General features: G+C 48.5%; 2 protein-coding genes across 2 annotated transcripts; one reads left to right on the top strand and one right to left on the bottom strand.

The window, feature by feature from the left end:
• Nucleotides 1-466: 466 nt before the first annotated feature.
• LOC311114025 (centromere protein Q-like) lies at nt 467-19,270 on the top strand (the record flags this gene model as incomplete). The annotated part of the gene is made up of 8 exons (XM_084189301.1): nt 467-501; nt 838-959; nt 1,065-1,231; nt 2,295-2,363; nt 7,478-7,607; nt 8,549-8,668; nt 16,839-16,910; nt 19,100-19,270. The coding sequence occupies exons 2-8, from the start codon at nt 846-848 to the stop codon at nt 19,268-19,270; spliced, it is 843 nt and encodes a 280-aa protein (XP_084045427.1). The 5' UTR covers nt 467-501; nt 838-845.
• On the bottom strand, nt 18,833-25,562 carry LOC311114024 (prostaglandin D2 receptor 2-like). Its single transcript, XM_084189300.1, has 3 exons — nt 25,403-25,562; nt 22,258-22,452; nt 18,833-22,067 (listed from the first exon to the last, which is right to left on the bottom strand). Exons 2-3 carry the CDS (start codon nt 22,402-22,404, stop codon nt 21,111-21,113), a joined length of 1,104 nt encoding a protein of 367 aa, XP_084045426.1. The 5' UTR covers nt 22,405-22,452; nt 25,403-25,562; the 3' UTR covers nt 18,833-21,110.
• Nucleotides 25,563-26,003: the final 441 nt, after the last annotated feature.

Genomic DNA, 26,003 nt, shown 5'->3' with positions numbered 1-26,003 from the left:
TCGAACCAGGATCTCTAGTGGCACAGCTAGCACTGCGATGCAGTGCCTTAGACCACTGCGCCAACAGTTACAAGGTGTGTTGAAGGAGAGAGTCCCGTCCTCCCAGGCTGTCGGCCTGGTGTAGGATCAGTTTGGGTCAAAGTAGTGGAATGGGGTGGGGGGGGGGGGGGTGTTTTTTTGTACGGAATAGTGGTATATAGGTGTAGGGTTAGTTGGTGGTGCAATTTTATTTATGTATCACAAAATGTAACGTGATTAAAACACACACTACCACACAGTAGGTGGCGGCATGCACAAACAAAATGTGCGAACGCCATGATACAGAAGAAGAACCAGAAGCAGGCTAATACGGCCTTTTGGCCACTAGAGGCCTCTATCATCCTCTATGAGGAGTGCGCACTGCCCTTCCCATCATGGCCGCCGGGAGTTGCCTGCTTGCCGCTCACAACGCATGCGCAATGAGTACAAACAAACGTTTGAAAGAAGTTTACCGCGAAACTGGTAAGTCAAGTTACAAACGTTTGTTTTAAGTGTTTTAGCAATTGTTATTCTCCGACGTTGGCCCTAACTGACACGAGAAATTGCACCTCTAAACTGTTCTACTAAAAATGATCGCCTTGTGAATGAAATGTAAAAAGTTCCTTAGCTAGCTAACGTTAGCTGCTGTTGTTGACAACAACAAAAAATACATCCGTGTTTCGTGAAGGCAATGCTCATGTTTGCTAGCTTTCAGATTGTATGTCATATTTTATCTATTTAGCTGCTATGTTTTTTTTCCCCCTTCACTTTTCCTGTGTATGCCTTGATTAGTTGTCTGACGCTGTCTCTTTTTCCTAGCTAAAACTATGAAGCCTGTCCGGGGATCTGAACGCGCCCCATCCAAGGCGCCTAAAGGCAAAAAGACAGGCGAGAAGCCAAAGAAGCCGGGTGAAAAGACACGTCAACGGAGAGTTTCTCGGGTGAGAAAGTTCTTCAGAATTAAACCTCTGAGAGGAAACGGTTCTCCTTTGCTTTCATCACTTCCTTCTCTCACACGTCCTGTCTGCATGTACTCTCCTCTTCAGGAGGAGCCCCAGCCAGGAACCAGCAGCCAGGTCCCTCAACCAAAACCACAGAAGAAGAAAGGTGCCGCAGTTGCAGGTCCCAGGAAGGTGAAAGGTCAGGAGAAGTGGAAACCGCTGACCAAGTCCTCCATTACGGCTCTAGACAACATACTGGGCCTGTCTATACTGTGAGTAACATCCTCCATTATGGTTCTGATTGGGCCTGTCTATACTGTGAGTAACATCCTCCATTATGGTTCTGACTGGGCCTGTCTATACTGTGAGTAACATCCTCCATTATGGTTCTGACTTGGCCTGTCTATACTGTGAGTAACAACCTCCATTATGGTTCTGACTGGGCCTGTCTATACTGTGAGTAACATCCTCCATTATGGTTCTGACTGGGCCTGTCTATACTGTGAGTAACATCCTCCATTATGGTTCTGACTGGGCCTGTCTATACTGTGAGTAACATCCTCCATTATGGTTCTGACTGGGCCTGTCTATACTGTGAGTAACATCCTCCATTATGGTTCTGACTTGGCCTGTCTATACTGTGAGTAACATCCTCCATTATGGTTCTGACTGGGCCTGTCTATACTGTGAGTAACATCCTCCATTATGGTTCTGACTGGGCCTGTCTATACTGTGAGTAACATCCTCCATTATGGTTCTGACTTGGCCTGTCTATACTGTGAGTAACATCCTCCATTATGGTTCTGACTGGGCCTGTCTATACTGTGAGTAACATCCTCCATTATGGTTCTGACTGGGCCTGTCTATACTGTAACATCCTCCATTATGGTTCTGACTGGGCCTGTCTATACGGTGAGTAACATCCTCCATTATGGTTCAGACTGGGCCTGTCTATACTGTGAGTAACATCCTCCATTATGGTTCTGACTGGGCCTGTTGATACTGTGAGTAACATCCTCCATTATGGTTCTGACTGGGCCTGTTGATACTGTGAGTAACATCCTCCATTATGGTTCTGACTGGGCCTGTCTATACTGTGAGTAACATCCTCCATTATGGTTCTGACTGGGCCTGTCGATACTGTGAGTAACATCCTCCATTATGGTTCTGACTGGGCCTGTCTATACTGTGAGTAACATCCTCCATTATGGTTCTGACTGGGCCTGTCGATACTGTGAGTAACATCCTCCATTATGGTTCTGACTGGGCCTCTCTCTCTCTCTCTCTCTCTCTCTCTCTCTCTCATTTTCTCCCTCTTTCTCTCCGCTCCCTCAGATCTGTTCTGGCCACGAGACGGACTGAGAAAGAGGAATCCCAGAAACATCTGAACATTCTGAAAAACAGGTGAGAGAATTTAACTAAGTGTAGGCCTGGGGACAGTGGACCCACTACGATCAGCATTGCCTCGCCCTGTACTAAGGGATAAGCCCATCCATAGATGACCTTATTCCACCCAAAATACTAGATTACTCATTGTTTTCAAATACGGTACCAGTCAAAAGTTTGGACACACCTACTCATTCCAGGGTTTTTCTTTATTTGTAATATTTTCTACATTGTAGAATAATAGTGTAGACATCAAAACTATGAAATAACACATATGGAATCATGTAGTAACCAAAAAAGTGTTAAACAAATCAAAATATATTTGAGATTCTTCAAATAGCCACCCTTTGCCTTGATGACAGCTTTGCACACTCTAGGCATTCTCTCAACCAGCTTCATGAGGTAGTCACCTGGAATCCATTTCAATTAACAGTTGTGCCTTCTTAAAAGTTAATTTGTGGAATTTCTTTCCTTAATGCGTTTGAGCCAATCAGTTGTGTTGTGACAAGGTAGGGGTGGTATACAGAAGATAGCCCTATTTGGTAAAAGACCAAGTCCAAATTATGGCAAGAACAGCTCAAATAAGCAAAGAGAAATAACAGTCCATCATTACTTTAAGACATGAAGGTCAGTCAATATGGAAAATGTCAAGAACTTTGAACGTTTCTTCAAGTGCAGTTGCACAAACCATCAAGTGCTATGATGAAACTGGCTCTCATGAGGACCGCCACAGGAATGGAAGACCCAGAGTTTCCTCTGCTGCAGAGGATAAGTTCATTCGAGTTACCAGCCTCAGAAATTGCAGCCCGAAAAAATGCTTCACAGAGTTCAAGTCACAGACACATCTCAACATCAACTGTTCAGAGGAGACTGTGTGAATCAGGCCTTCATGGTCGAATTGCTGCAAAGAAACCACTACTAAAGGACACCAATAAGAAGAGGAGACCTGCTTGGGCCAAGAAACACGAGCAATGGACATTAGACCGGTGGAAATCTGTCCTTTGGTCTGGAGTCCAAATGGGAGATTTTTGGTTTCAACCGCCGTGTCTTTGTGAGACGCAGTGTGGGTGAACGGATGATCTCCGCATGTGTATTTCCCACCGTAAAGCATGTAGGAGGAGGTGTGATGGTGTGGGGGTGCTTTGCTGGTGACACTGTCTGTGATTTATTTAGAATTCAAGGCACACTTAACCAGCATGGCTACCACAGCATTCTGCAGCGATATGCCATCCCTTCTGGTTTGGGCTTAGTGGGACTATCATTTGTTTTTCAACAGGACAATGACCCAACACACCTCCAGGCTGTGTAAGGGCTATTTTACCAAGAAGGAGAGTGATGGAGTGCTGCATCAGATGACCTGGCCTCCACAATCCCCCGACCTCAACCCAATTTAGATGGTTTGGGATGAGTTGGACCGCAGAGTGAAGGAAAAGCAGCCAAAAAGTTCTCAACATATGTGGGAACTCCTTCAAGACTGTTGGAAAAGCATTCCAGGTGAAGCTGGTTGAGAGAATGCCAAGAGTGTGCAAAGCTGTCATCAAGGCAAAGGGTGGCTACTTTGAAGAATCTCAAATATAAAATATATTTTGATTTGTTTATCACTTTTTTGGTTACTACATGATTCCATATGTGTTATTTCATAGTTTTGACGTCTTCACTATTATTCTACAATTTAGAAAATAGTAAAAATAAAGAAAAACCCTTGAATGAGTAGGTGTTACCAAACTTTTGACTGGTACTGTATATATTAGTACATTCAAAGTATTCAGACCCCTTGATTTTTTCCACATTTTCTTACATTACAGCCTTATTCCCCTCATCAATCTACACACACTACCCCATAATGACAAAGCAAAAACAGGTTAATTGTTTTTGCATTATTTTATTTTTTTAAACAAACAAATATCACATTTACATAAGTATTCAGACCCTTTCCTCAGTCCTTTTTGTTGAAGCACCTTTGGCAGCGATTACAGCCTCGAGTCTTCTTGTGTATGACGCTACAAGCTTGGCACACCTGTATTTGGGGAGTTTCTCCCGTTCTTCTCTGCAGATCCTCTCAAGCTCTGTCAGGTTGGATGGGGAGCAATGCTTCACAGCTATTTTCAGGTCTCTCCAGAGATGTTAGATTGGGTTCAAGTCCGGGCTCTGGCTGGGCCACTCAAGGACATTCAGAGACTTGTCCCGAAGCCACTCCTGCGTTGTCTTGGCTGTGTGCTTAGGGTCGTCCTGTTGGATGGTGAACCATCGCCCCAGTCTGAGGTCCTGAGCGCTCTGGAGCAGGTTTTCATCAAGGATCTCTCTGTACTTTGCTCAGTTCATCTTTCCCTCGATCCTGACTAGTCTCCCAGTCCCTGCCTGCTGAAAAACATCGCCACAGCATGATGCTGCCACCACCATGCTTCACCGTAGGGATGGTGCCAGGTTTCATCCAGACGTGACGCTTGGCATTCAGGCCAAAGAGTTCAATCTTGGTTTCATCAGACCAGAGAATCTTGTTTTTCATGGTCAGAGTCCTTTAGCTGCCTTTTGGCAAACTCCAAGCGGGCTGTCATATGCCATTTACTGAGGAGTGGCTTCCGTCTGGCCACTCTACCATAAAGGCCTGATTAGTGGAGTGCTGCAGAGATGGTTGTCCTTCTGGAAGGTTCTCCCATCTCCACAGAGGAACTCTGGAGCTCTGTCAGAGTGACCATCGGGTTCTTGGTCACCTCCCTGACCAAGGCCTTTCTCCCCGGATTGCTTAGTTTGGCCTGGCGGCCAGCTCTAGGAAGAGTCTTGGTTGTTCCAAACTTCTTCCATTTAAGAATGATGGAGGCCACTGTGTTCTTGGGGACCTTCAATGCTGCAGAATTATTTTGGTACCCTTCCCCAGATCTGTGCCTCAACACAATCCTGTCTCGGAGCTCTATGGAGAATTCCTTCGACATCATGGCTTGGTTTTTGCTCTGACATGCACTGTCAACTGTGGGATCTTATATAGACAGGTGTGTGCCTTTCCGATCATGTCCAATCAATTGAATTTACTTAGGGTTGACTCCAATCAAGTTGCAGAAACCTCTCAAGGATGATCAATGGAACATTTCGAGTCTCATAGCAAAGGGTCTGAATACTTATGTAAATAAGGTATTTCTGTTTTCTTTCTTCTAAAAACCTGTTTTCACTTTGTCATTATGGGGTATTGGGTCATTATGGGGTATTGGGTCATTATGGGGTATTGGGTCATTATGGGGTATTGGGTCATTATGGGGTATTGGGTCATTATGGGGTATTGGGTCATTATGGGGTATTGGGTCATTATGGGGTATTGGGTCATTATGGGGTATTGGGTCGTTATGGGGTGTTGGGGCGTTATGGGGTGTTGGGGCGTTAGGGGGTATTGGGGCATTATGGGGTATTGGGTCATTATGGGGTGTTGTGTGTAGATTGAGCGGAATTTTTTTATTTAATCCATTTTAGAATAAGGCTGTAACGTAACAAAATGTGGAAAAAGTCAAGGGGTCTGAATACTTTCCGAATGCACTGTATATTTAGTTATGTTAAGCGACTTGATCCTACTATAAGACGTCTTTCTTGGCTAACACACTTGATCCTACTATAAGAAGTCTTTCTTGGCTAACACACTTGATCCTACTATAAGAAGTCTTTCTTGGCTAACACACTTGATCCTACTATAAGAAGTCTTTCTTGGCTAACACACTTGATCCTACTATAAGAAGTCTTTCTTGGCTAACACACTTGATCCTACTATAAGAAGTCTTTCTTGGCTAACACACTTGATCCTACTATAAGAAGTCTTTCTTGGCTAACACACTTGATCCTACTATAAGACGTCTTTCTTGGCTAACACACTTGATCCTACTATAAGAAGTCTTTCTTGGCTAACACACTTGATCCTACTATAAGACGTCTTTCTTGGCTAACACACTTGATCCTACTATAAGACGTCTTTCTTGGCTAACACACTTGATCCTACTATAAGACGTCTTTCATGGCTAACACACTTGATCCTACTATAAGACGTCTTTCATGGCTAACACACTTGATCCTACTATAAGACGTCTTTCATGGCTAACACACTTGATCCTACTATAAGACGTCTTTCTTGGCTAACACACTTGATCCTACTATAAGACGTCTTTCTTGGCTAACACACTTGATCCTACTATAAGACGTCTTTCTTGGCTAACACACTTGATCCTACTATAAGACGTCTTTCTTGGCTAACACACTTGATCCTACTATAAGAAGTCTTTCTTGGCTAACACACTTGATCCTACTATAAGAAGTCTTTCTTGGCTAACACACTTGATCCTACTATAAGACGTCTTTCATTGCTAACACACTTGATCCTACTATAAGACGTCTTTCATGGCTAACACACTTGATCCTACTATAAGACGTCTTTCATGGCTAACACACTTGATCCTACTATAAGACGTCTTTCTTGGCTAACACAATTGATCCTACTATAAGACGTCTTTCATGGCTAACACACTTGATCCTACTATAAGATGTCTTTCTTGGCTAACACACTTGATCCTACTATAAGACGTCTTTCATGGCTAACACACTTGATCCTACTATAAGACGTCTTTCATGGCTAACACACTTGATCCTACTATAAGACGTCTTTCTTGGCTAACACACTTGATCCTACTATAAGACGTCTTTCTTGGCTAACACACTTGATCCTACTATAAGACGTCTTTCTTGGCTAACACACTTGATCCTACTATAAGACGTCTTTCTTGGCTAACACACTTGATCCTACTATAAGAAGTCTTTCTTGGCTAACACACTTGATCCTACTATAAGAAGTCTTTCTTGGCTAACACACTTGATCCTACTATAAGAAGTCTTTCATGGCTAACACACTTGATCCTACTATAAGACGTCTTTCATTGCTAACACACTTGATCCTACTATAAGACGTCTTTCATGGCTAACACACTTGATCCTACTATAAGACGTCTTTCATGGCTAACACACTTGATCCTACTATAAGACGTCTTTCATGGCTAACACACTTGATCCTACTATAAGAAGTTTTTCATGGCTAATACATTTGATCCTACTATAAGAAGTCTTTCTTGGCTAACACATTGACTGTATCGTGCCGATGGTTCCAGGTTCCTGTCTAAACTGGCTCAGCTGTCAGTCCCAATCCAGAACCAGGAAATGACGAGTCATGCTTCCCGTCAACACCAGGAAGAGACTAGAAAGTCAGCCGTGGGCAAGAAGAGCCTCAACAAGCTGGCGGTGCGACACTGGGAAGGGGGTGGGGGAACAAGCTGGCGGTGTGACACTGGGAAGGGGGTGGGGGAACAAGCTGGCGGTGCGACACTGGGAAGGGGGTGGGGGAACAAGCTGGCGGTGCGACACAGGGAAGGGGGTGGGGGGGAACAAGCTGGCGGTGCGACACTGGGAAGGGGGTGGGGGAACAAGCTGGCGGTGCGACACTGGGAAGGGGGTGGGGGAACAAGCTGGCGGTGCGACACTGGGAAGGGGGTGGGGGAACAAGCTGGCGGTGCGACACTGGGAAGGGGGTGGGGGAACAAGCTGGCGGTGCGACACTGGGAAGGGGGTGGGGGGGAACAAGCTGGCGGTGCGACACTGGGAAGGGGGTGGGGGAACAAGCTGGCGGTGCGACACTGGGAAGGGGGTGGGGGAACAAGCTGGCGGTGCGACACTGGGAAGGGGGTGGGGGGGAACAAGCTGGCGGTGCGACACTGGGAAGGGGGTGGGGGAACAAGCTGGCGGTGCGACACTGGGAAGGGGGTGGGGGGGAACAAGCTGGCGGTGCGACACTGGGAAGGGGGTGGGGGAACAAGCTGGCGGTGCGACACTGGGAAGGGGGTGGGGGAACAAGCTGGCGGTGGGACACTGGGAAGGGGGTGGGGGAACAAGCTGGCGGTGCGACACTGGGAAGGGGGTGGGGGGGAACAAGCTGGCGGTGCGACACTGGGAAGGGGGTGGGGTGGAACAAGCTGGCGGTGCGACACTGGGAAGGGGGTGGGGGGGAACAAGCTGGCGGTGCGACACTGGGAAGGGGGTGGGGGGGAACAAGCTGGCGGTGCGACACTGGGAAGGGGGTGGGGGAACAAGCTGGCGGTGCGACACTGGGAAGGGGGTGGGGGTGTGAATATTTGCATGGTATGTGTGTGGTTATCTAGTCTTGATTCTGCTACTGTGGGTCCCAGGCGGAGCTGAGGTCTGTGGTGGCCTCTCTAGAACAGATGGAGGAGGACAGAGACTCTCTGGAGCGCCAGTGTTTTAACCTCAGACAACTACTGGACCAGGAGGAGGAGAGGAACCAGCAGGTGAGACAGACCAGACCTGGGTTCAGATATCTCTAATACTTCCGGTAAGACAGACCAGACCTGGGTTCAGATATCTCTAAAACTTTCGGTAAGACAGACCAGACCTGGGTTCAGATATCTCTAAAACTTTCGGTAAGACAGACCAGACCTGGGTTCAGATATCTCTAATACTTTCGGTAAGACAGACCAGACCTGGGTTCAGATATCTCTAAAACTTTCGGTAAGACAGACCAGACCTGGGTTCAGATATCTCTAAAACTTTCGGTAAGACAGACCAGACCTGGGTTCAGATATCTCTATAACTTTCACATAGCTGGGTGATTTTCCATATCGCCATCAATGTTTGTACAATGCTTGTAACGCCAGGGTAGTGGGTTCGATCCCCGGGACCACCCATGCGTAAAAATGTATGTGCACATGACTGTAAGTCGCTTTGGATAAAAGCGTCTGCTAAATGGCTTATTATTTATTATTATTATTATTATTAATGTAAAAATAAATGAATAATAGCGATAATTACAGCGATTACGTTACAATAAATACTTTTTTTGGGGGGGAGGTGGTAGAGCTGGGTGATAAATGTAGCTATTTTGCTCGATGATAAATGCTGAAATGAAAAGCGTTTTTAATGGACCGGTACTTTACATTAGCAGCAGAGCTCTGGACTGTTGTTTCCAGTACCAAGTAAGACAACTACGATTCAAAAAGGAAGCTATTTCATCTAACATATCCAGGAAACACATTATTGATATTTTTATGTGCAACCTGTCAAAATATGATCCAGAATGATCAGATAATTTTTTTTTAGGCTCTTCAGAGAATTTGCTGCCGTCTTTGGCCTATAGACTAAACGATTCACAGCCTGAGGAAGTGGGAACTTAAAAACACCCTGTTGCTAACTCTAAACATGATATCATTGCTAGATGGGTGAATCAGTTAGCCTACGTGTCTAATGGTCTACCAGGAAATGTAGGCTAATGTCCTACAGGAAGGCTCCAGAGCTAGACGTATTCACTGCGACTGGAGCGCTCGGTTCGGCTCCGCGGGGCGCGTCAAAACCAGACTAACTACAGCCTTCTCCGGTTGTAAAGTGGCGCCATGAACTCAATGTTAACAGGTGAGAAATACATGATATACTCACAGAAAGCTGACTGTCCTCTCTGTAACTAGAACAACAGTAGTAGTTTTGAAAACTATTTTTCCAACAATGGCATTTTGAGCAAAGGTCATGTGCTTGTGCTTCTCAGAATGTATCTCTCCCTCCTCCATGTCACAGTGGGGAGAGGGAGGGATTCAGCAGCCTTTAGCCTTCTCCACAGTGGGGAGAGGGAGGGAGTCAGCAGCCTTCTCCACAGTGGGGAGAGGGAGGGAGTCAGCAGCCTTTAGCCTTCTCCACAGTGGGGAGAGGGAGGGATTCAGCAGCCTTCTCCACAGTGGGGAGAGGGAGGGAGTCAGCAGCCGTTAGCCTTCTCCACAGTGGGGAGAGGGAGGGAGTCAGCAGCCGTTAGCCTTCTCCACAGTGGGGAGAGGGAGGGAGTCAGCAGCCTTCTCCACAGTGGGGAGAGGGAGGGAGTCAGCAGCCGTTAGCCTTCTCCACAGTGGGGAGAGGGAGGGAGTCAGCAGCCTTTAGCCTTCTCCACAGTGGGGAGAGGGAGGGAGTCAGCAGCCTTTAGCCTTCTCCACAGTGGGGAGAGGGAGGGAGTCAGCAGCCTTTAGCCTTCTCCACAGTGGGGAGAGGGAGGGAGTCAGCAGCCTTTAGCCTTCTCCACAGTGGGGAGAGGGAGGGAGTCAGCAGCCGTTAGCCTTCTCCACAGTGGGGAGAGGGAGGGAGTCAGCAGCCTTTAGCCTTCTACACAGTGGGGAGAGGGAGGGAGTCAGCAGCCTTCTCCACAGTGGGGAGAGGGAGGGAGTCAGCAGCCTTTAGCCTTCTCCACAGTGGGGAGAGGGAGGGAGTCAGCAGCCTTTAGCCTTCTCCACAGTGGGGAGAGGGAGGGAGTCAGCAGCCTTTAGCCTTCTCCACAGTGGGGAGAGGGAGGGAGTCAGCAGCCGTTAGCCTTCTCCACAGTGGGGAGAGGGAGGGAGTCAGCAGCCGTTAGCCTTCTCCACAGTGGGGAGAGGGAGGGAGTCAGCAGCCTTTAGCCTTCTCCACAGTGGGGAGAGGGAGGGAGTCAGCAGCCTTTAGCCTTCTCCACAGTGGGGAGAGGGAGGGAGTCAGCAGCCTTCTCCACAGTGGGGAGAGGGAGGGAGTCAGCACCCTTTAGCCTTCTCCACAGTGGGGAGAGGGAGGGATTCAGCAGCCTTCTCCACAGTGGGGAGAGGGAGGGAGTCAGCAGCCTTTAGCCTTCTCCACAGTGGGGAGAGGGAGGGAGTCAGCAGCCTTCTCCACAGTGGGGAGAGGAAGGGAGTCAGCAGCCGTTAGCCTTCTCCACAGTGGGGAGAGGGAGGGAGTCAGCAGCCTTTAGCCTTCTCCACAGTGGGGAGAGGGAGGGAGTCAGCAGCCTTTTAGCCTTCTCCACAGTGGGGAGAGGGAGGGAGTCAGCAGCCTTTAGCCTTCTCCACAGTGGGGAGAGGGAGGGATTCAACAGCCTTTAGCCTTCTCCACAGTGGGGAGAGGGAGGGAGTCAGCAGCCTTCTCCACAGTGGGGAGAGGGAGGGAGTCAGCAGCCTTCTCCACAGTGGGGAGAGGGAGGGAGTCAGCAGCCTTCTCCACAGTGGGGAGAGGGAGGGAGTCAGCAGCCTTTAGCCTTCTCCACAGTGGGGAGAGGGAGGGAGTCAGCAGCCTTTAGCCTTCTCCACAGTGGGGAGAGGGAGGGATTCAGCAGCCTTTAGCCTTCTCCACAGTGGGGAGAGGGAGGGAGTCAGCAGCCTTCTCCACAGTGGGGAGAGGGAGGGAGTCAGTAGCCTTTAGCCTTCTCCACAGTGGGGAGAGGGAGGGAGTCAGCAGCCTTCTCCACAGTGGGGAGAGGGAGGGAGTCAGCAGCCTTTAGCCTTCTCCACAGTGGGGAGAGGGAGGGAGTCAGCAGCCTTTAGCCTTCTCCATAGTGGGGAGAGGGAGGGAGTCAGCAGCCTTCTCCACAGTGGGGAGAGGGAGGGAGTCAGCAGCCTTTAGCCTTCTCCACAGTGGGGAGAGGGAGGGATTCAGCAGCCTTTAGCCTTCTCCACAGTGGGGAGAGGGAGGGAGTCAGCAGCCTTTAGCCTTCTCCACAGTGGGGAGAGGGAGGGATTCAGCAGCCTTTAGCCTTCTCCACAGTGGGGAGAGGGAGGGAGTCAGCAGCCTTTAGCCTTCTCCACAGTGGGGAGAGGGAGGGAGTCAGCAGCCTTTAGCCTTCTCCACAGTGGGGAGAGGGAGGGAGTCAGCAGCCTTTAGCCTTCTCCACAGTGGGGAGAGGGAGGGATTCAGCAGCCGTTAGCCTTCTCCACAGTGGGGAGAGGGAGGGAGTCAGCAGCCTTCTCCACAGTGGGGAGAGGGAGGGAGTCAGCAGCCTTTAGCCTTCTCCACAGTGGGGAGAGGGAGGGATTCAGCAGCCTTTAGCCTTCTCCACAGTGGGGAGAGGGAGGGAGTCAGCAGCATTTAGCCTTCTCCACAGTGGGGAGAGGGAGGGATTCAGCAGCCTTTAGCCTTCTCCACAGTGGGGAGAGGGAGGGATTCAGCAGCCGTTAGCCTTCTCCACAGTGGGGAGAGGGAGGGAGTCAGCAGCCTTTAGCCTTCTCCACAGTGGGGAGAGGGAGGGAGTCAGCAGCCTTCTCCACAGTGGGGAGAGGGAGGGAGTCAGCAGCCTTCTCCACAGTGGGGAGAGGGAGGGAGTCAGCAGCCTTCTCCACAGTGGGGAGAGGGAGGGAGTCAGCAGCCTTCTCCACAGTGGGGAGAGGGAGGGAGTCAGCAGCCTTTAGCCTTCTCCACAGTGGGGAGAGGGAGGGATTCAGCAGCCTTTAGCCTTCTCCACAGTGGGGAGAGGGAGGGAGTCAGCAGCCTTTAGCCTTCTCCACAGTGGGGAGAGGGAGGGATTCAGCAGCCTTTAGCCTTCTCCACAGTGGGGAGAGGGAGGGAGTCAGCAGCCTTTAGCCTTCTCCACAGTGGGGAGAGGGAGGGAGTCAGCAGCCTTTAGCCTTCTCCACAGTGGGGAGAGGGAGGGAGTCAGCAGCCTTTAGCCTTCTCCACAGTGGGGAGAGGGAGGGATTCAGCAGCCGTTAGCCTTCTCCACAGTGGGGAGAGGGAGGGAGTCAGCAGCCTTCTCCACAGTGGGGAGAGGGAGGGAGTCAGCAGCCTTTAGCCTTCTCCACAGTGGGGAGAGGGAGGGATTCAGCAGCCTTTAGCCTTCTCCACAGTGGGGAGAGGGAGGGAGTCAGCAGCATTTAGCCTTCTCCACAGTGGGGAGAGGGAGGGATTCAGCAGCCTTTAGCCTTCTCCACAGTGGGGAGAGGGAGGGATTCAGCAGCCGTTAGCCTTCTCCACAGTGGGGAGAGGGAGGGAGTCAGCAGCCTTTAGCCTTCTCCACAGTGGGGAGAGGGAGGGAGTCAGCAGCCTTCTCCACAGTGGGGAGAGGGAGGGAGTCAGCAGCCTTCTCCACAGTGGGGAGAGGGAGGGAGTCAGCAGCCTTCTCCACAGTGGGGAGAGGGAGGGAGTCAGCAGCCTTCTCCACAGTGGGGAGAGGGAGGGAGTCAGCAGCCTTCTCCACAGTGGGGAGAGGGAGGGAGTCAGCAGCCTTTAGCCTTCTCCACAGTGGGGAGAGGGAGGGATTCAGCAGCCTTTAGCCTTCTCCACAGTGGGGAGAGGGAGGGATTCAGCAGCCTTTAGCCTTCTCCACAGTGGGGAGAGGGAGGGAGTCAGCAGCCTTTAGCCTTCTCCACAGTGGGGAGAGGGAGGGAGTCAGCAGCCTTCTCCACAGTGGGGAGAGGGAGGGAGTCAGCAGCCTTTAGCCTTCTCCACAGTGGGGAGAGGGAGGGAGTCAGCAGCCTTTAGCCTTCTCCACAGTGGGGAGAGGGAGGGAGTCAGCAGCCTTCTCCACAGTGGGGAGAGGGAGGGAGTCAGCAGCCTTCTCCACAGTGGGGAGAGGGAGGGAGTCAGCAGCCTTCTCCACAGTGGGGAGAGGGAGGGAGTCAGCAGCCTTCTCCACAGTGGGGAGAGGGAGGGAGTCAGCAGCCTTCTCCACAGTGGGGAGAGGGAGGGAGTCAGCAGCCTTTAGCCTTCTCCACAGTGGGGAGAGGGAGGGATTCAGCAGCCTTTAGCCTTCTCCACAGTGGGGAGAGGGAGGGATTCAGCAGCCTTTAGCCTTCTCCACAGTGGGGAGAGGGAGGGAGTCAGCAGCCTTTAGCCTTCTCCACAGTGGGGAGAGGGAGGGAGTCAGCAGCCTTCTCCACAGTGGGGAGAGGGAGGGAGTCAGCAGCCTTTAGCCTTCTCCACAGTGGGGAGAGGGAGGGAGTCAGCAGCCTTTAGCCTTCTCCACAGTGGGGAGAGGGAGGGAGTCAGCAGCCTTTAGCCTTCTCCACAGTGGGGAGAGGGAGGGAGTCAGCAGGGCCTGGCAGATACTTTCATAGTAGGAATCAACATAATGTATAGTCTATTACTGAGTTAATAATGTCTTTAGAACAATCTACATTTTTACATTTTTTAAAATTTTAGTCATTTAGCAGACGCTCTTATCCAGAGCGACTTACAGTTAGTGAGTGCATACATATTAATTTTTGTTCATACTGGCCCCCCGTGGGAAACCGAGTGGCGCAGCGGTCTAAGGCACTGCATCTCAGTGCTTGAGGCGTCACTACAGACCCCCTGGTTCGATTCCAGGCTGTATCACAACCGGCCCGTGATTGGGAGTCCCATAGGGCGGCGCACAATTGGCCCAGCGTCGTCCGGGTTTGGCCGGTGTAGGCCGTCATTGTAAATAAGAATTAGTTCTTAACTGACTTGCCTAGTTAAATAAAATAAACCCTGCCGTTGCAAACGCCATGCTCTACCAACTGAGCTACACGGGAATCTACAGGAACTCTGTGTAGCAACATAACTGAACATTACAGATGGAAGCAAAATACTTCGGTAAGAAGAAGACGTTGTCTGGAATTGGTTTTGTAATAGAATGATGACAAAATAGGAACTAAGCCCATATTTGGGTATCTGGTTCTTTCATTGACAGGAAGCTTCCTCCTTGATGGGGATCAAGTCCTCAGTGGCATTCTAAATAGGACCCTATTAACTAAATAGTGTAATATTGTGACCGGGAGCTAAAGGTAATGCACTATATAGGGAAAAGTCTAGGGAGCTAAAGGTAATGCACTATATAGGGAATAGGGAGCTAAAGGTAATGCACTATATAGGGAATAGTCTAGGGAGCTAAAGGTAATGCACTATATAGGGAATAGGGAGCTAAAGGTAATGCACTATATAGGGAATAGTCTAGGGAGCTAAAGGTAATGCACTATATAGGGAATAGGGAGCTAAAGGTAATGCACTATATAGGGAATAGGGAGCTAAAGGTAATGCACTATATAGGGAATAGTCTAGGGAGCTAAAGGTAATGCACTAAATAGGGAATAGGGAGCTAAAGGTAATGCACTATATAGGGAATAGGGAGCTAAAGGTAATGCACTATATAGGGAATATGGAGCTAAAGGTAATGCACTATATAGGGAATAGGGAGCTAAAGGTAATGCACTATATAGGGAATAGGGAGCTAAAGGTAATGCACTATATAGGGAATAGTCTAGGGAGCTAAAGGTAATGCACTATATAGGGAATAGTCTAGGGAGCTAAAGGTAATGCACTATATAGGGAATAGTCTAGGGAGCTAAAGGTAATGCACTATATAGGGAATAGTCTAGGGAGCTAAAGGTAATGCACTATATAGGGAATAGTCTAGGGAGCTAAAGGTAATGCACTAAATAGGGAATAGTCTAGGGAGCTAAAGGTAATGCACTAAATAGGGAATAGGGAGCAAAAGGTAATGCACTATATAGGGAATAGTCTAGGGAGCTAAAGGTAATGCACTATATAGGGAATAGGGAGCTAAAGGTAATGCACTATATAGGGTATAGTCTAGGGAGCTAAAGGTAATGCACTATATAGGGAATAGTCTAGGGAGCTAAAGGTAATGCACTATATAGGGAATAGGGAGCTAAAGGTAATGCACTATATAGGGAATAGGGAGCTAAAGGTAATGCACTATATAGGGAATAGTCTAGGGAGCTAAAGGTAATGCACTATTTAGGGAATAGGGAGCTAAAGGTAATGCACTATATAGGGAATAGGGAGCTAAAGGTAATGCACTATATAGGGAATAGGGAGCTAAAGGTAATGCACTATATAGGGAATAGTCTAGGGAGCTAAAGGTAATGCACTATATAGGGAATAGGGAGCTAAAGGTAATGCACTATATAGGGAATAGTCTAGGGAGCTAAAGGTAATGCACTATATAGGGAATAGGGAGCTAAAGGTAATGCACTATATAGGGAATAGTCTAGGGAGCTAAAGGTAATGCACTATATAGGGAATAGTCTAGGGAGCTAAAGGTAATGCACTATATAGGGAATAGGGAGCTAAAGGTAATGCACTATATAGGGAATAGGGAGCTAAAGGTAATGCACTATATAGGGAATAGTCTAGGGAGCTAAAGGTAATGCACTATATAGGGAGCTAAAGGTAATGCACTATATAGGGAGCTAAAGGTAATGCACTATATAGGGAGCTAAAGGTAATGCACCATATAGGGAATAGGGAGCTAAAGGTAATGCACTATATAGGGAATAGTCTAGGGAGCTAAAGGTAATGCACTATATAGGGAATAGGGAGCTAAAGGTAATGCACTATATAGGGAATAGTCTAGGGAGCTAAAGGTAATGCACTATATAGGGAATAGGGAGCTAAAGGTAATGCACTATATAGGGAATATGGAGCTAAAGGTAATGCACTATATAGGGAATAGTCTAGGGAGCTAAAGGTAATGCACTATATAGGGAATAGTCTAGGGAGCTAAAGGTAATGCACTATATAGGGAATAGTGAGCTAAAGGTAATGCACTATATAGGGAATAGTCTAGTCAAAGGTCATTTGAGATGCAGCCTGTGTGTTCTTCTGTTTATGGCTCCTCCTCTCTCCTCCTCCTCTCCTCCTCCCCTCCTCTCCTCCTCTGTCCTCCTCCTCTCCTCCTCCCCTCCTCTCCTCTCTATGTTGTCTTAGATCCTCCAGTTGTCAGAACAAGGAGTCCTTCGTCTCCCCACTGTGCCTCAGCGTAAAGACAGACCCTTACAGGTTAACTCTCCTCCTCTCCTCTCCTCTCCTCTCCTCTCCTCAGCGTAAAGACAGACCCTTACAGGTTAACAAGCTGTAACACACACACAGGTTCCCAATGCATTCTGGGAACCATAAACAATAGTCTCTTCAGTCACAGACACAGGTTTTCATAGCAGTGGTTTATTCTGGAAGTGGTTGTGATCTCAGTTTTCTGTAGAAGAGGATGTGGTCAGACACATTTTATATTTAGTTCTTAAGATCTAATCCATTCTATACTAGGAGACCAGGAAGGTCACAGCATAGCTAATCCATTCTATACTAGGAGACCAGGAAGGTCACAGCAGAGTTAATACATTCTATACTAGGAGACCAGGAAGGTCACAGCAGAGCTAATACATTCTATACTAGGAGACCAGGAAGGTCACAGCAGAGCTAATCCATTCTATACTAGGAGACCAGGAAGGTCACAGCAGAGTTAATACATTCTATACTAGGAGACCAGGAAGGTCACAGCATAGTTAATACATTCTATACTAGGAGACCAGGAAGGTCACAGCAGAGTTAATACATTCTATACTAGGAGACCAGGAAGGTCACAGCAGAGTTAATACATTCTATACTAGGAGACCAGGAAGGTCACAGCAGAGTTAATACATTCTATACTAGGAGACCAGGAAGGTCACAGCAGAGTTAATACATTCTATACTAGGAGACCAGGAAGGTCACAGCAGAGCTAATCCATTCTATACTAGGAGACCAGGAAGGTCACAGCAGAGTTAATACATTCTATACTAGGAGACCAGGAAGGTCACAGCATAGTTAATACATTCTATACTAGGAGACCAGGAAGGTCACAGCAGAGTTAATACATTCTATACTAGGAGACCAGGAAGGTCACAGCATAGTTAATACATTCTATACTAGGAGACCAGGAAGGTCACAGCAGAGTTAATACATTCTATACTAGGAGACCAGGAAGGTCACAGCAGAGCTAATCCATTCTATACTAGGAGACCAGGAAGGTCACAGCAGAGCTAATACATTCTATACTAGGAGACCAGGAAGGTCACAGCAGAGTTAATACATTCTATACTAGGAGACCAGGAAGGTCACAGCATAGTTAATACATTCTATACTAGGAGACCAGGAAGGTCACAGCAGAGTTAATACATTCTATACTAGGAGACCAGGAAGGTCACAGCAGAGCTAATCCATTCTATACTAGGAGACCAGGAAGGTCACAGCAGAGCTAATACATTCTATACTAGGAGACCAGGAAGGTCACAGCAGAGCTAATACATTCTATACTAGGAGACCAGGAAGGTCACAGCAGAGCTAATACATTCTATACTAGGAGACCAGGAAGGTCACAGCAGAGTTAATACATTCTATACTAGGAGACCAGGAAGGTCACAGCATAGTTAATACATTCTATACTAGGAGACCAGGAAGGTCACAGCAGAGCTAATACATTCTATACTAGGAGACCAGGAAGGTCACAGCAGAGTTAATACATTCTATACTAGGAGACCAGGAAGGTCACAGCAGAGCTAATACATTCTATACTAGGAGACCAGGAAGGTCACAGCAGAGTTAATACATTCTATACTAGGAGACCAGGAAGGTCACAGCAGAGCTAATCCATTCTATACTAGGAGACCAGGAAGTTCACAGCAGAGTTAATCCATTCTATACTAGGAGACCAGGAAGGTCACAGCAGAGCTAATACATTCTATACTAGGAGACCAGGAAGGTCACAGCAGAGTTAATACATTCTATACTAGGAGACCAGGAAGGTCACAGCATAGTTAATACATTCTATACTAGGAGACCAGGAAGGTCACAGCAGAGTTCATCCATTCTATACATTCCATTTCTGTCTGATCTGTAATACATTCAATATTTTACATTTTATATAAATCTGCAACACACTTTACAATACATTTACAATACATTTATTTTTGGTAATAGGAGATTCTATACAGTGTAGTTCTGTCTGGTCTCCTCCACCCTGTTAACCAAGCTCTTTCAGGGAAGGTAGTTTTTATAGTCAAGAGGTCTCAGAATAACCTGGAGTTCTATGACATGTACATGTCATTTAAAAAAAGGGAAATCTTGAAGGAGAAACAGTTTGGCCACTACTGAACAAATTCATCTTAAACATTTTTAATTAGTGGTTTTTTTCCGACCGTCCTCTCCCCCTTTAGGAGCAGATGCTGCGTCTGGTTCCTAGCGGAGACTCCATCACCACGAGACTCCATCACCTAGCCAAGACCCTCCAGACATCCGGGCCGGTCCAGGAGGCCAAGAATCTACTGGAACTTGCCTACAGACACGCTGACCGCCTGATCACTCCGCCTACAGCTGTCAGCCAATAGCAAGGCTCCATCCACCCTGGTTCACCAATAGCAGGACTCCATTAGCCATATATTTAAATGACCATATATTAGGCATTTTTTTTATATGGCTCTGCATGGACCACCTGACTTTAATAGCGACATAGTTAACATTGTATACTGCTTTGGGAGTTGCCCTATTTGTACATATGTAAGTGTTGTCCATGGTTTCCTCTTTTAGCAGTAGATGATAATGTTTTGCGGATTAAAAACCTGAAGAAGTATTTTTTGTGTTGGAATGTTTTTGATCAGTTCCTAAGATAATGCCAATAGTTCTAATAATGCATGAAGTCCAAAGTAAGCCTGTCACCCAGCTGAAGATAATGCCTATAGTTCTAATAATGCATGAAGTCCAAAGTAAGCCCGTCACCCAGCTGAAGATAATGCCTATAGTTCTAATAATGCATGAAGTCCAAACAGGGCTGAAGTAAGCCCGTCACCCAGCAGAAGATAATGCCTATAGTTCTAATAATGCATGAAGTCCAAAGTAAGCCCGTCACCCAGCTGAAGATAATGCCTATAGTTCTAATAATGCATGAAGTCCAAACAGGGCTGAAGTAAACCCGTCACCCAGCTGAAGATAATGCCTATAGTTCTAATAATGCATGAAGTCCAAACAGGGCTGAAGTAAACCCGTCACCCAGCTGAAGATAATGCCTATAGTTCTAATAATGCATGAAGTCCAAACAGGGCTGAAGTAAGCCCGTCACCCAGCAGAAGATAATGCCTATAGTTCTAATAATGCATGAAGTCCAAACAGGGCTGAAGTAAACCCGTCACCCAGCTGAAGATAATGCCTATAGTAAGCCTGTACGTGTCATCCAGAATGGGTCTGTAACGTCTGAACGCATGTAGGCCAGCCAATCACAGTCAGCTAGTAGCGCTTCAGTAATCCCCAGTGGAGCTATACAGTCAGCGGTAATCCCCAGTGGAGCTATACAGTCAGCAGTAATCCCCAGTGGAGCTATACAGTCAGCAGTAACCCCCAGTGGAGCTATACAGTCAGCAGTAATCCACAGTGGAGCTATACAGTCAGCTAGTAATCCACAGTGGAGCTATACAGTCAGCAGTAATCCCCAGTGGAGCTATACAGTCAGCAGTAATCCCCAGTGGAGCTATACAGTCAGCAGTAATCCACAGTGGAGCTAAACAGTCAGCAGTAATCCCCAGTGGAGCTATACATTCAGCAGTAATCCACAGTGGAGCTATACAGTCAGCAGTAATCCACAGTGGAGCTATACAGTCAGCAGTAATCCACAGTGGAGCTATACAGTCAGCAGTAATCCCCAGTGGAGCTATACAGTCAGTAGTAATCCACAGTGGATCTATACAGTCAGCTAGTAATCCCCAGTGGAGCTATACAGTCAGCAGTAATCCACAGTGGAGCTATACAGTCAGCAGTAATCCACAGTGGAGCTATACAGTCAGCAGTAATCCACAGTGGATCTATACAGTCAGCTAGTAATCCACAGTGGAGCTATACAGTCAGCAGTAATCCCCAGTGGAGCTATACAGTCAGCAGTAATCCCCAGTGGAGCTATACAGTCAGCAGTAATCCCCAGTGGAGCTATACAGTCAGCAGTAATCCACAGTGGAGCTATACAGTCAGCAGTAATCCACAGTGGAGCTATACAGTCAGCTAGTAATCCACAGTGGAGCTATACAGTCAGCAGTAATCCACAGTGGAGCTATACAGTCAGCAGTAATCCACAGTGGAGCTATACAGTCAGCTAGTAACGCTGCAGGGTCCCTAACAGGACTGTGGAGCACTAGTTCTGGTAGTCTCCCCTATGTAGGGTCCCTAACAGGGCTTTTTAGGGAACTAGATCTGCGAATCCCCCCTCCGTAGGGTCCGTCTACTCCTGGAGTCAGACAAGTCGTCGTTGAAGACTCTCTCGATGATGGAGGGCAGCGAGGCGCGGACGGTGCGCACCAGGCCTCGGGCGGCGAACACGTAGAGGACAGGGTTCAGGGAGCTCTTCAGATACACCAGGAACAGAGAGACGTACGCCCCCGTGAACGACGCCCGGTACAGCCCCGCCCGGTCACGCCGCCCTGCCGCCAGCGCCCGCAGGAAGCGGCAGGTGAAGTAGGGCACCCAGCAGGAGAGGAAGAGGAGCATGGTGAGGAAGAGGAGCCGGTACAGCCTGGCCATCTGTCTCGCAGTCGCTGAGGATGAAGAGGTTGGTCTGGCGTCCCCTGCCTGCCTGGCGGTCCACAGCACGGCTATGTTACTCACCAGGAACACCGTTAAAGGCAGGAGGAACCCAGCGACCGTCTCCGTCAGAAACAGCCCAGCGCTGTACCCAATGCTCTCCAGACACTGGGTGGTACCGTTGAGCTCCAGCAGGGCTGCGCTGTGGAGGTAGGGGGCGGCGAGGGCAGCAGCCAGCCCCCAGAGGACACCACACACCAGGGGAACAGCCCAGCGAGGACGCTTCAGACTGGACCAGACTGGCCTGAGGAGACACAGACATCTCTCCACAGCCACGGCACACAGTAGGAAGGCTGCAGCGTACAGCCCCAGGCCCCTCAGGAATATCACCAGGCGGCAGGCCAGTTCCCCCAGGGGCCAGCTACAGCCGTGGGCCAGGTACGCCAGCATCAGAGGGGTACGGAGGAGGAGAACCAGGTCAGCCAACGCCAGGTTAACCACGTAGACGCGGAAGCTGCTGGCGCCGCGCGTCTCTCCCTCGCCCACGCTGCCACGCCTCATCAGGCGGCCACGCCCACGCCAGGCCAACGCCCACACCACTAGGCCGTTCAAGGTCACGCCCACCTGGGGACAGACAAGAAGAGGAAGTGATGTCATAAACCAGCAGACACTACAGGAACCTCGAGGACTGAAGCTATGCCAGGTGTGAATGGTATAACTCACCTGATTCAACATGGCATGGTCTTGTTCCAGCCCAGCACTAACTGGACTGAAGTAGACTGAACTAGAATTAGTCTCTAGACTAGAGACTCACCAGGAAGATGACTATGGTGAGCAGCATCTGAGCGATGCGGCCCGTCTCTGCCTGCCAGGTGCCGGTGCAGCCCAGTCCTTCACCGGGTCCTGCTGGGCTGGGAGAGGGCCGGGTCAGGAACCACTGGCTGGTGTTCACAAGGTTCATATTGGCTCAGATAGGAAGATATAGACCTGGAGGCTGCTGTGACGAGACCTATGGAGACAGACAGTGTGGAGATATATGTTAACTAGACCACAGTGAGGAGACCTATGGAGACATGTGTGGAGATATACACTGCTCAAAAAAATAAAGGGAACACTTAAACGACACAATGTAACTCCAAGTCAATCACACTTCTGTGAAATCAAACTGTCCACTTAGGAAGCAACACTGATTGACAATAAATTTCACATGCTGTTATGCAAATGGTATAGACAACAGTTGGAAATTATAGGCAATTAGCAAGACACCCCCCAATAAAGAAGTGGTTCGGCAGGTGGTGACCACAGACCACTTCTCAGTTCCTATGCTTCCTGGCTGATGTTTTGGTCACTTTTGAATGCTGGCGGTGCTTTCACTCTAGTGGTAGCATGAGACGGAGTCTACAACCCACACAAGTGGCTCAGGTAGTGCAGCTCATCCAGGATGGCACATCAATGCGAGCTGTGGCAAGAAGGTTTGCTGTGTCTGTCAGCGTAGTGTCCAGAGCATGGAGGCGCTACCAGGAGACATGCCAGTACATCAGGAGACGTGGAGGAGGCCATAGGAGGGCAACAACCCAGCAGCAGGACCGCTACCTCCGCCTTTGTGCAAGGAGGAGCAGGAGGAGCACTGCCAGAGCCCTGCAAAATGACCTCCAGCAGGCCACAAATGTGCATGTGTCTGCTCAAACGGTCAGAAACAGACTCCATGAGGGTGGTATGAGGGCCTGACGTCCACAGGTGGGGGTTGTGCTTACAGCCCAACACCGTGCAGGACGTTTGGCATTTGCCAGAGAACACCAAGATTGGCAAATTCGCCACTGGCGCCCTGTGCTCTTCACAGATGAAAGCAGGTTCACACTGAGCACGTGACAGACGTGACAGAGTCTGGAGACGCCATGGAGAACGTTCTGCTGCCTGCAACATCCTCCAGCATGACCGGTTTGGCGGTGGGTCAGTCATGGTGTGGGGTGGCATTTCTTTGGGGGGCCGCACAGCCCTCCATGTCCTCGCCAGAGGTACTGCCATTAGGTACCGAGATGAGATCCTCAGACCCCTTGTGAGACCATATGCTGGTGCGGTTGGCCCTGGGTTCCTCCTAATGCAAGACAATGCTAGACCTCATGTGGCTGGAGTGTGTCAGCAGTTCCTGCAAGAGGAAGGCATTGATGCTATGGACTGGCCCGCCCGTTCCCCAGACCTGAATCCAATTGAGCACATCTGGGACATCATGTCTCGCTCCATCCACCAACGCCACGTTGCACCACAGACTGTCCAGGAGTTGGCGGATGCTTTAGTCCAAGTCTGGGAGGAGATCCCTCAGGAGACCATCCGCCACCTCATCAGGAGCATGCCCAGGCATTGAGCCTCATTTTGACTTGTTTTAAGGACATTACATCAAAGTTGGATCAGCCTGTAGTGTGGTTTTCCACTTTAATTTTGAGTGGTGACTCCAAATCCAGACCTCCATGGGTTGATACATTTGATTTCCATTGATCATTTTTGTGTGATGTTGTTGTCAGCACATTCAACTATGTAAAGAAAAAAGTATTTAATAAGATTATTTTATTCATTCAGATCTAGGATGTGTTGTTTAAGTGTTCCCTTTATTTTTTTGAGCAGTGGATATCTCCATACTGTGAGGAGACCTATGGAGACAGACAGTATTGAGATACATGTTAACCACAGGAAGGAGACCCACAGGGTGGAGCTACATGTTAGCTAGACCACACTATGGTGTAACATTGTATACATTTTACATTTTAGTCATTTTAGCAGACGCTCTTATCCAGAGCGACTTACAGGAGCAATTAGGGTTAAGTGCCTTGCTCGAGGGCACATCAACAGATTTTTGACCTAGTCGGCTCGGGGGATTAGAACCAGCGACCTTTCGGTTACTGGCACAACGCTCTTACCCACTAAAGCTACCTGCCTCCCCTATACGTGTCACCCTGTCACTGTTGTGTGACTGACAGCCTGTGGGACTGGTTTTACCGTCTAATCCAACTTGTCCAGAGTCTGGCTAACACATCTTTCTGTTAGTGCGGTGAAACGGACGGGCGCTGACGCATTTTATATACGTTTCATAAATATTACTCAGCGGGACGGTTTCCCCAAACACAGGTTAAGCCTCTTCATGGACAAACAATTATTCTAAATGGAGAATTGCCATTGAAAAGGGGGGTTTCGTTCAGGAATAGGCTTTAATCTGGGTCTGAGAAACCTGTGTTGTATCAGTAAAAATCACAAGCTTTCTGCTACATTTATGCTCTGGCTAGAGTATTGTGGAGGAGTGAGTGAGTCAGGGATGTGTTGGGTGAAAGGAATGAGGACCATCCCACCCTGAAGCCATCACCAAAAAGTGCAACCTCACCAAAACCTGAGTTCAATACTGTTCTCCATCACACCTAGTTTCACCCCTACACTCTCTCTCTCTGGACATGGCCACACACATCAGACAATATTGTCCTACACACACACACAAGGTGACATTTGTTGTTGAATTCACAGTTAGTTGACAACTCAACCAAATGTAAATCATAACTAGACGTTGAACTTGATCTCTCTCTCTCTCTCTCTCTCTCTCTCTCTCTCTCTCTCTCTCTGGGCCTGTCCATGCTTATCTGACGTGCCTCGCTGCCTTCCTAAGGAATGACTCAATTACAACACACCCTGAACCCCCCTCCAACACACCCTCACCCCCCCCCCCCCCCCCCCTTGACTTGCAACACACCTTCACTTGCATGCCTCCGGGTCTACCTCCAGCGCAACGGGAACAATGACTTCTGCCAACTTACTGTGACTGTGTGTCCTGATAACTTATCAGTTTGACTGACCGCCGCCGAGAGCCATGGCCTTTTACAAAGACTATATAGAAAGATTTCCATTTCAGAAATAGATGTGCTATTTACATTTTTGTGATAACATGAAAGTTTATGAAAGTTAGTGAAGGTTTGACTCACCTGCCTCTGCATCTGTCGGTCGCCCTGTGCTTCTGAGATCCGGAGAGAGTGAGATCGGAGAGAGGAAGGCGTGGCTAGCCTTTATTGATGCAATCTCTTGAGAAGGTTAGCTAGAGGCTGTGGTGTGTGGTTCCTCTTTACTCTCTGAACGCAACACTATGTGGAGGATCATTACACAGCCCTGCTGATGCTATCCTTTCTGACGTCTACCAACAGGAAGGATCAGGGTGGAGGATTTACCACCTGATGTGCAAGTTGACGTTTATTGGGATGAATCTTGTCCTGGAGGCGGAGCTGAGCGATTTCCACTAGATGGGCCAGCTGCAAAGTCAAAATTGGCTATATGCACTGAGTGTACAAAACATTAAGAACACCTTCCTAATATTGAGTTGCACCCCCTTTTGCCCTCAGAAAAGCTTAAATTCATCGGGGCACGGACTCTACATTGTGTTAAGCGTTCCACAGGGATGCTGGCCCATTTTGACTCCAATGCTTCCCACAGTTGTGTCAAGTTCGCTGGAATGAGACATTAAATGATACACACGGGAAACTGTTGAGCATACCCCGTTCAAAGGCCCGTTCAAAGTACCCCCCTGTATAT

The sequence above is a fragment of the Coregonus lavaretus genome (genome assembly GCF_964263955.1).
Source record: "Coregonus lavaretus genome assembly, contig: HAP1_SCAFFOLD_1186, whole genome shotgun sequence".
Taxonomy (NCBI): Eukaryota; Metazoa; Chordata; class Actinopteri; order Salmoniformes; family Salmonidae; genus Coregonus; species Coregonus lavaretus.
Note: the sequence above shows the minus strand (reverse complement) of the source record. Positions and strands in the feature narration are given on the sequence as shown.

What these genes read in the sequence shown, in the direction of transcription:
- LOC311114024 (XM_084189300.1), bottom strand. Translation starts at nt 22,404, where the DNA reads ATGAACCTTGTGAACACCAGCCAGTGGTTCCTGACCCGGCCCTCTCCC. An exon ending in TCACCATAGTCATCTTCCTG is followed by an intron (nt 22,068 to 22,257) that starts GTGAGTCTCTAG and finishes GTCTGTCCCCAG; the next exon opens with GTGGGCGTGACCTTGAACGG.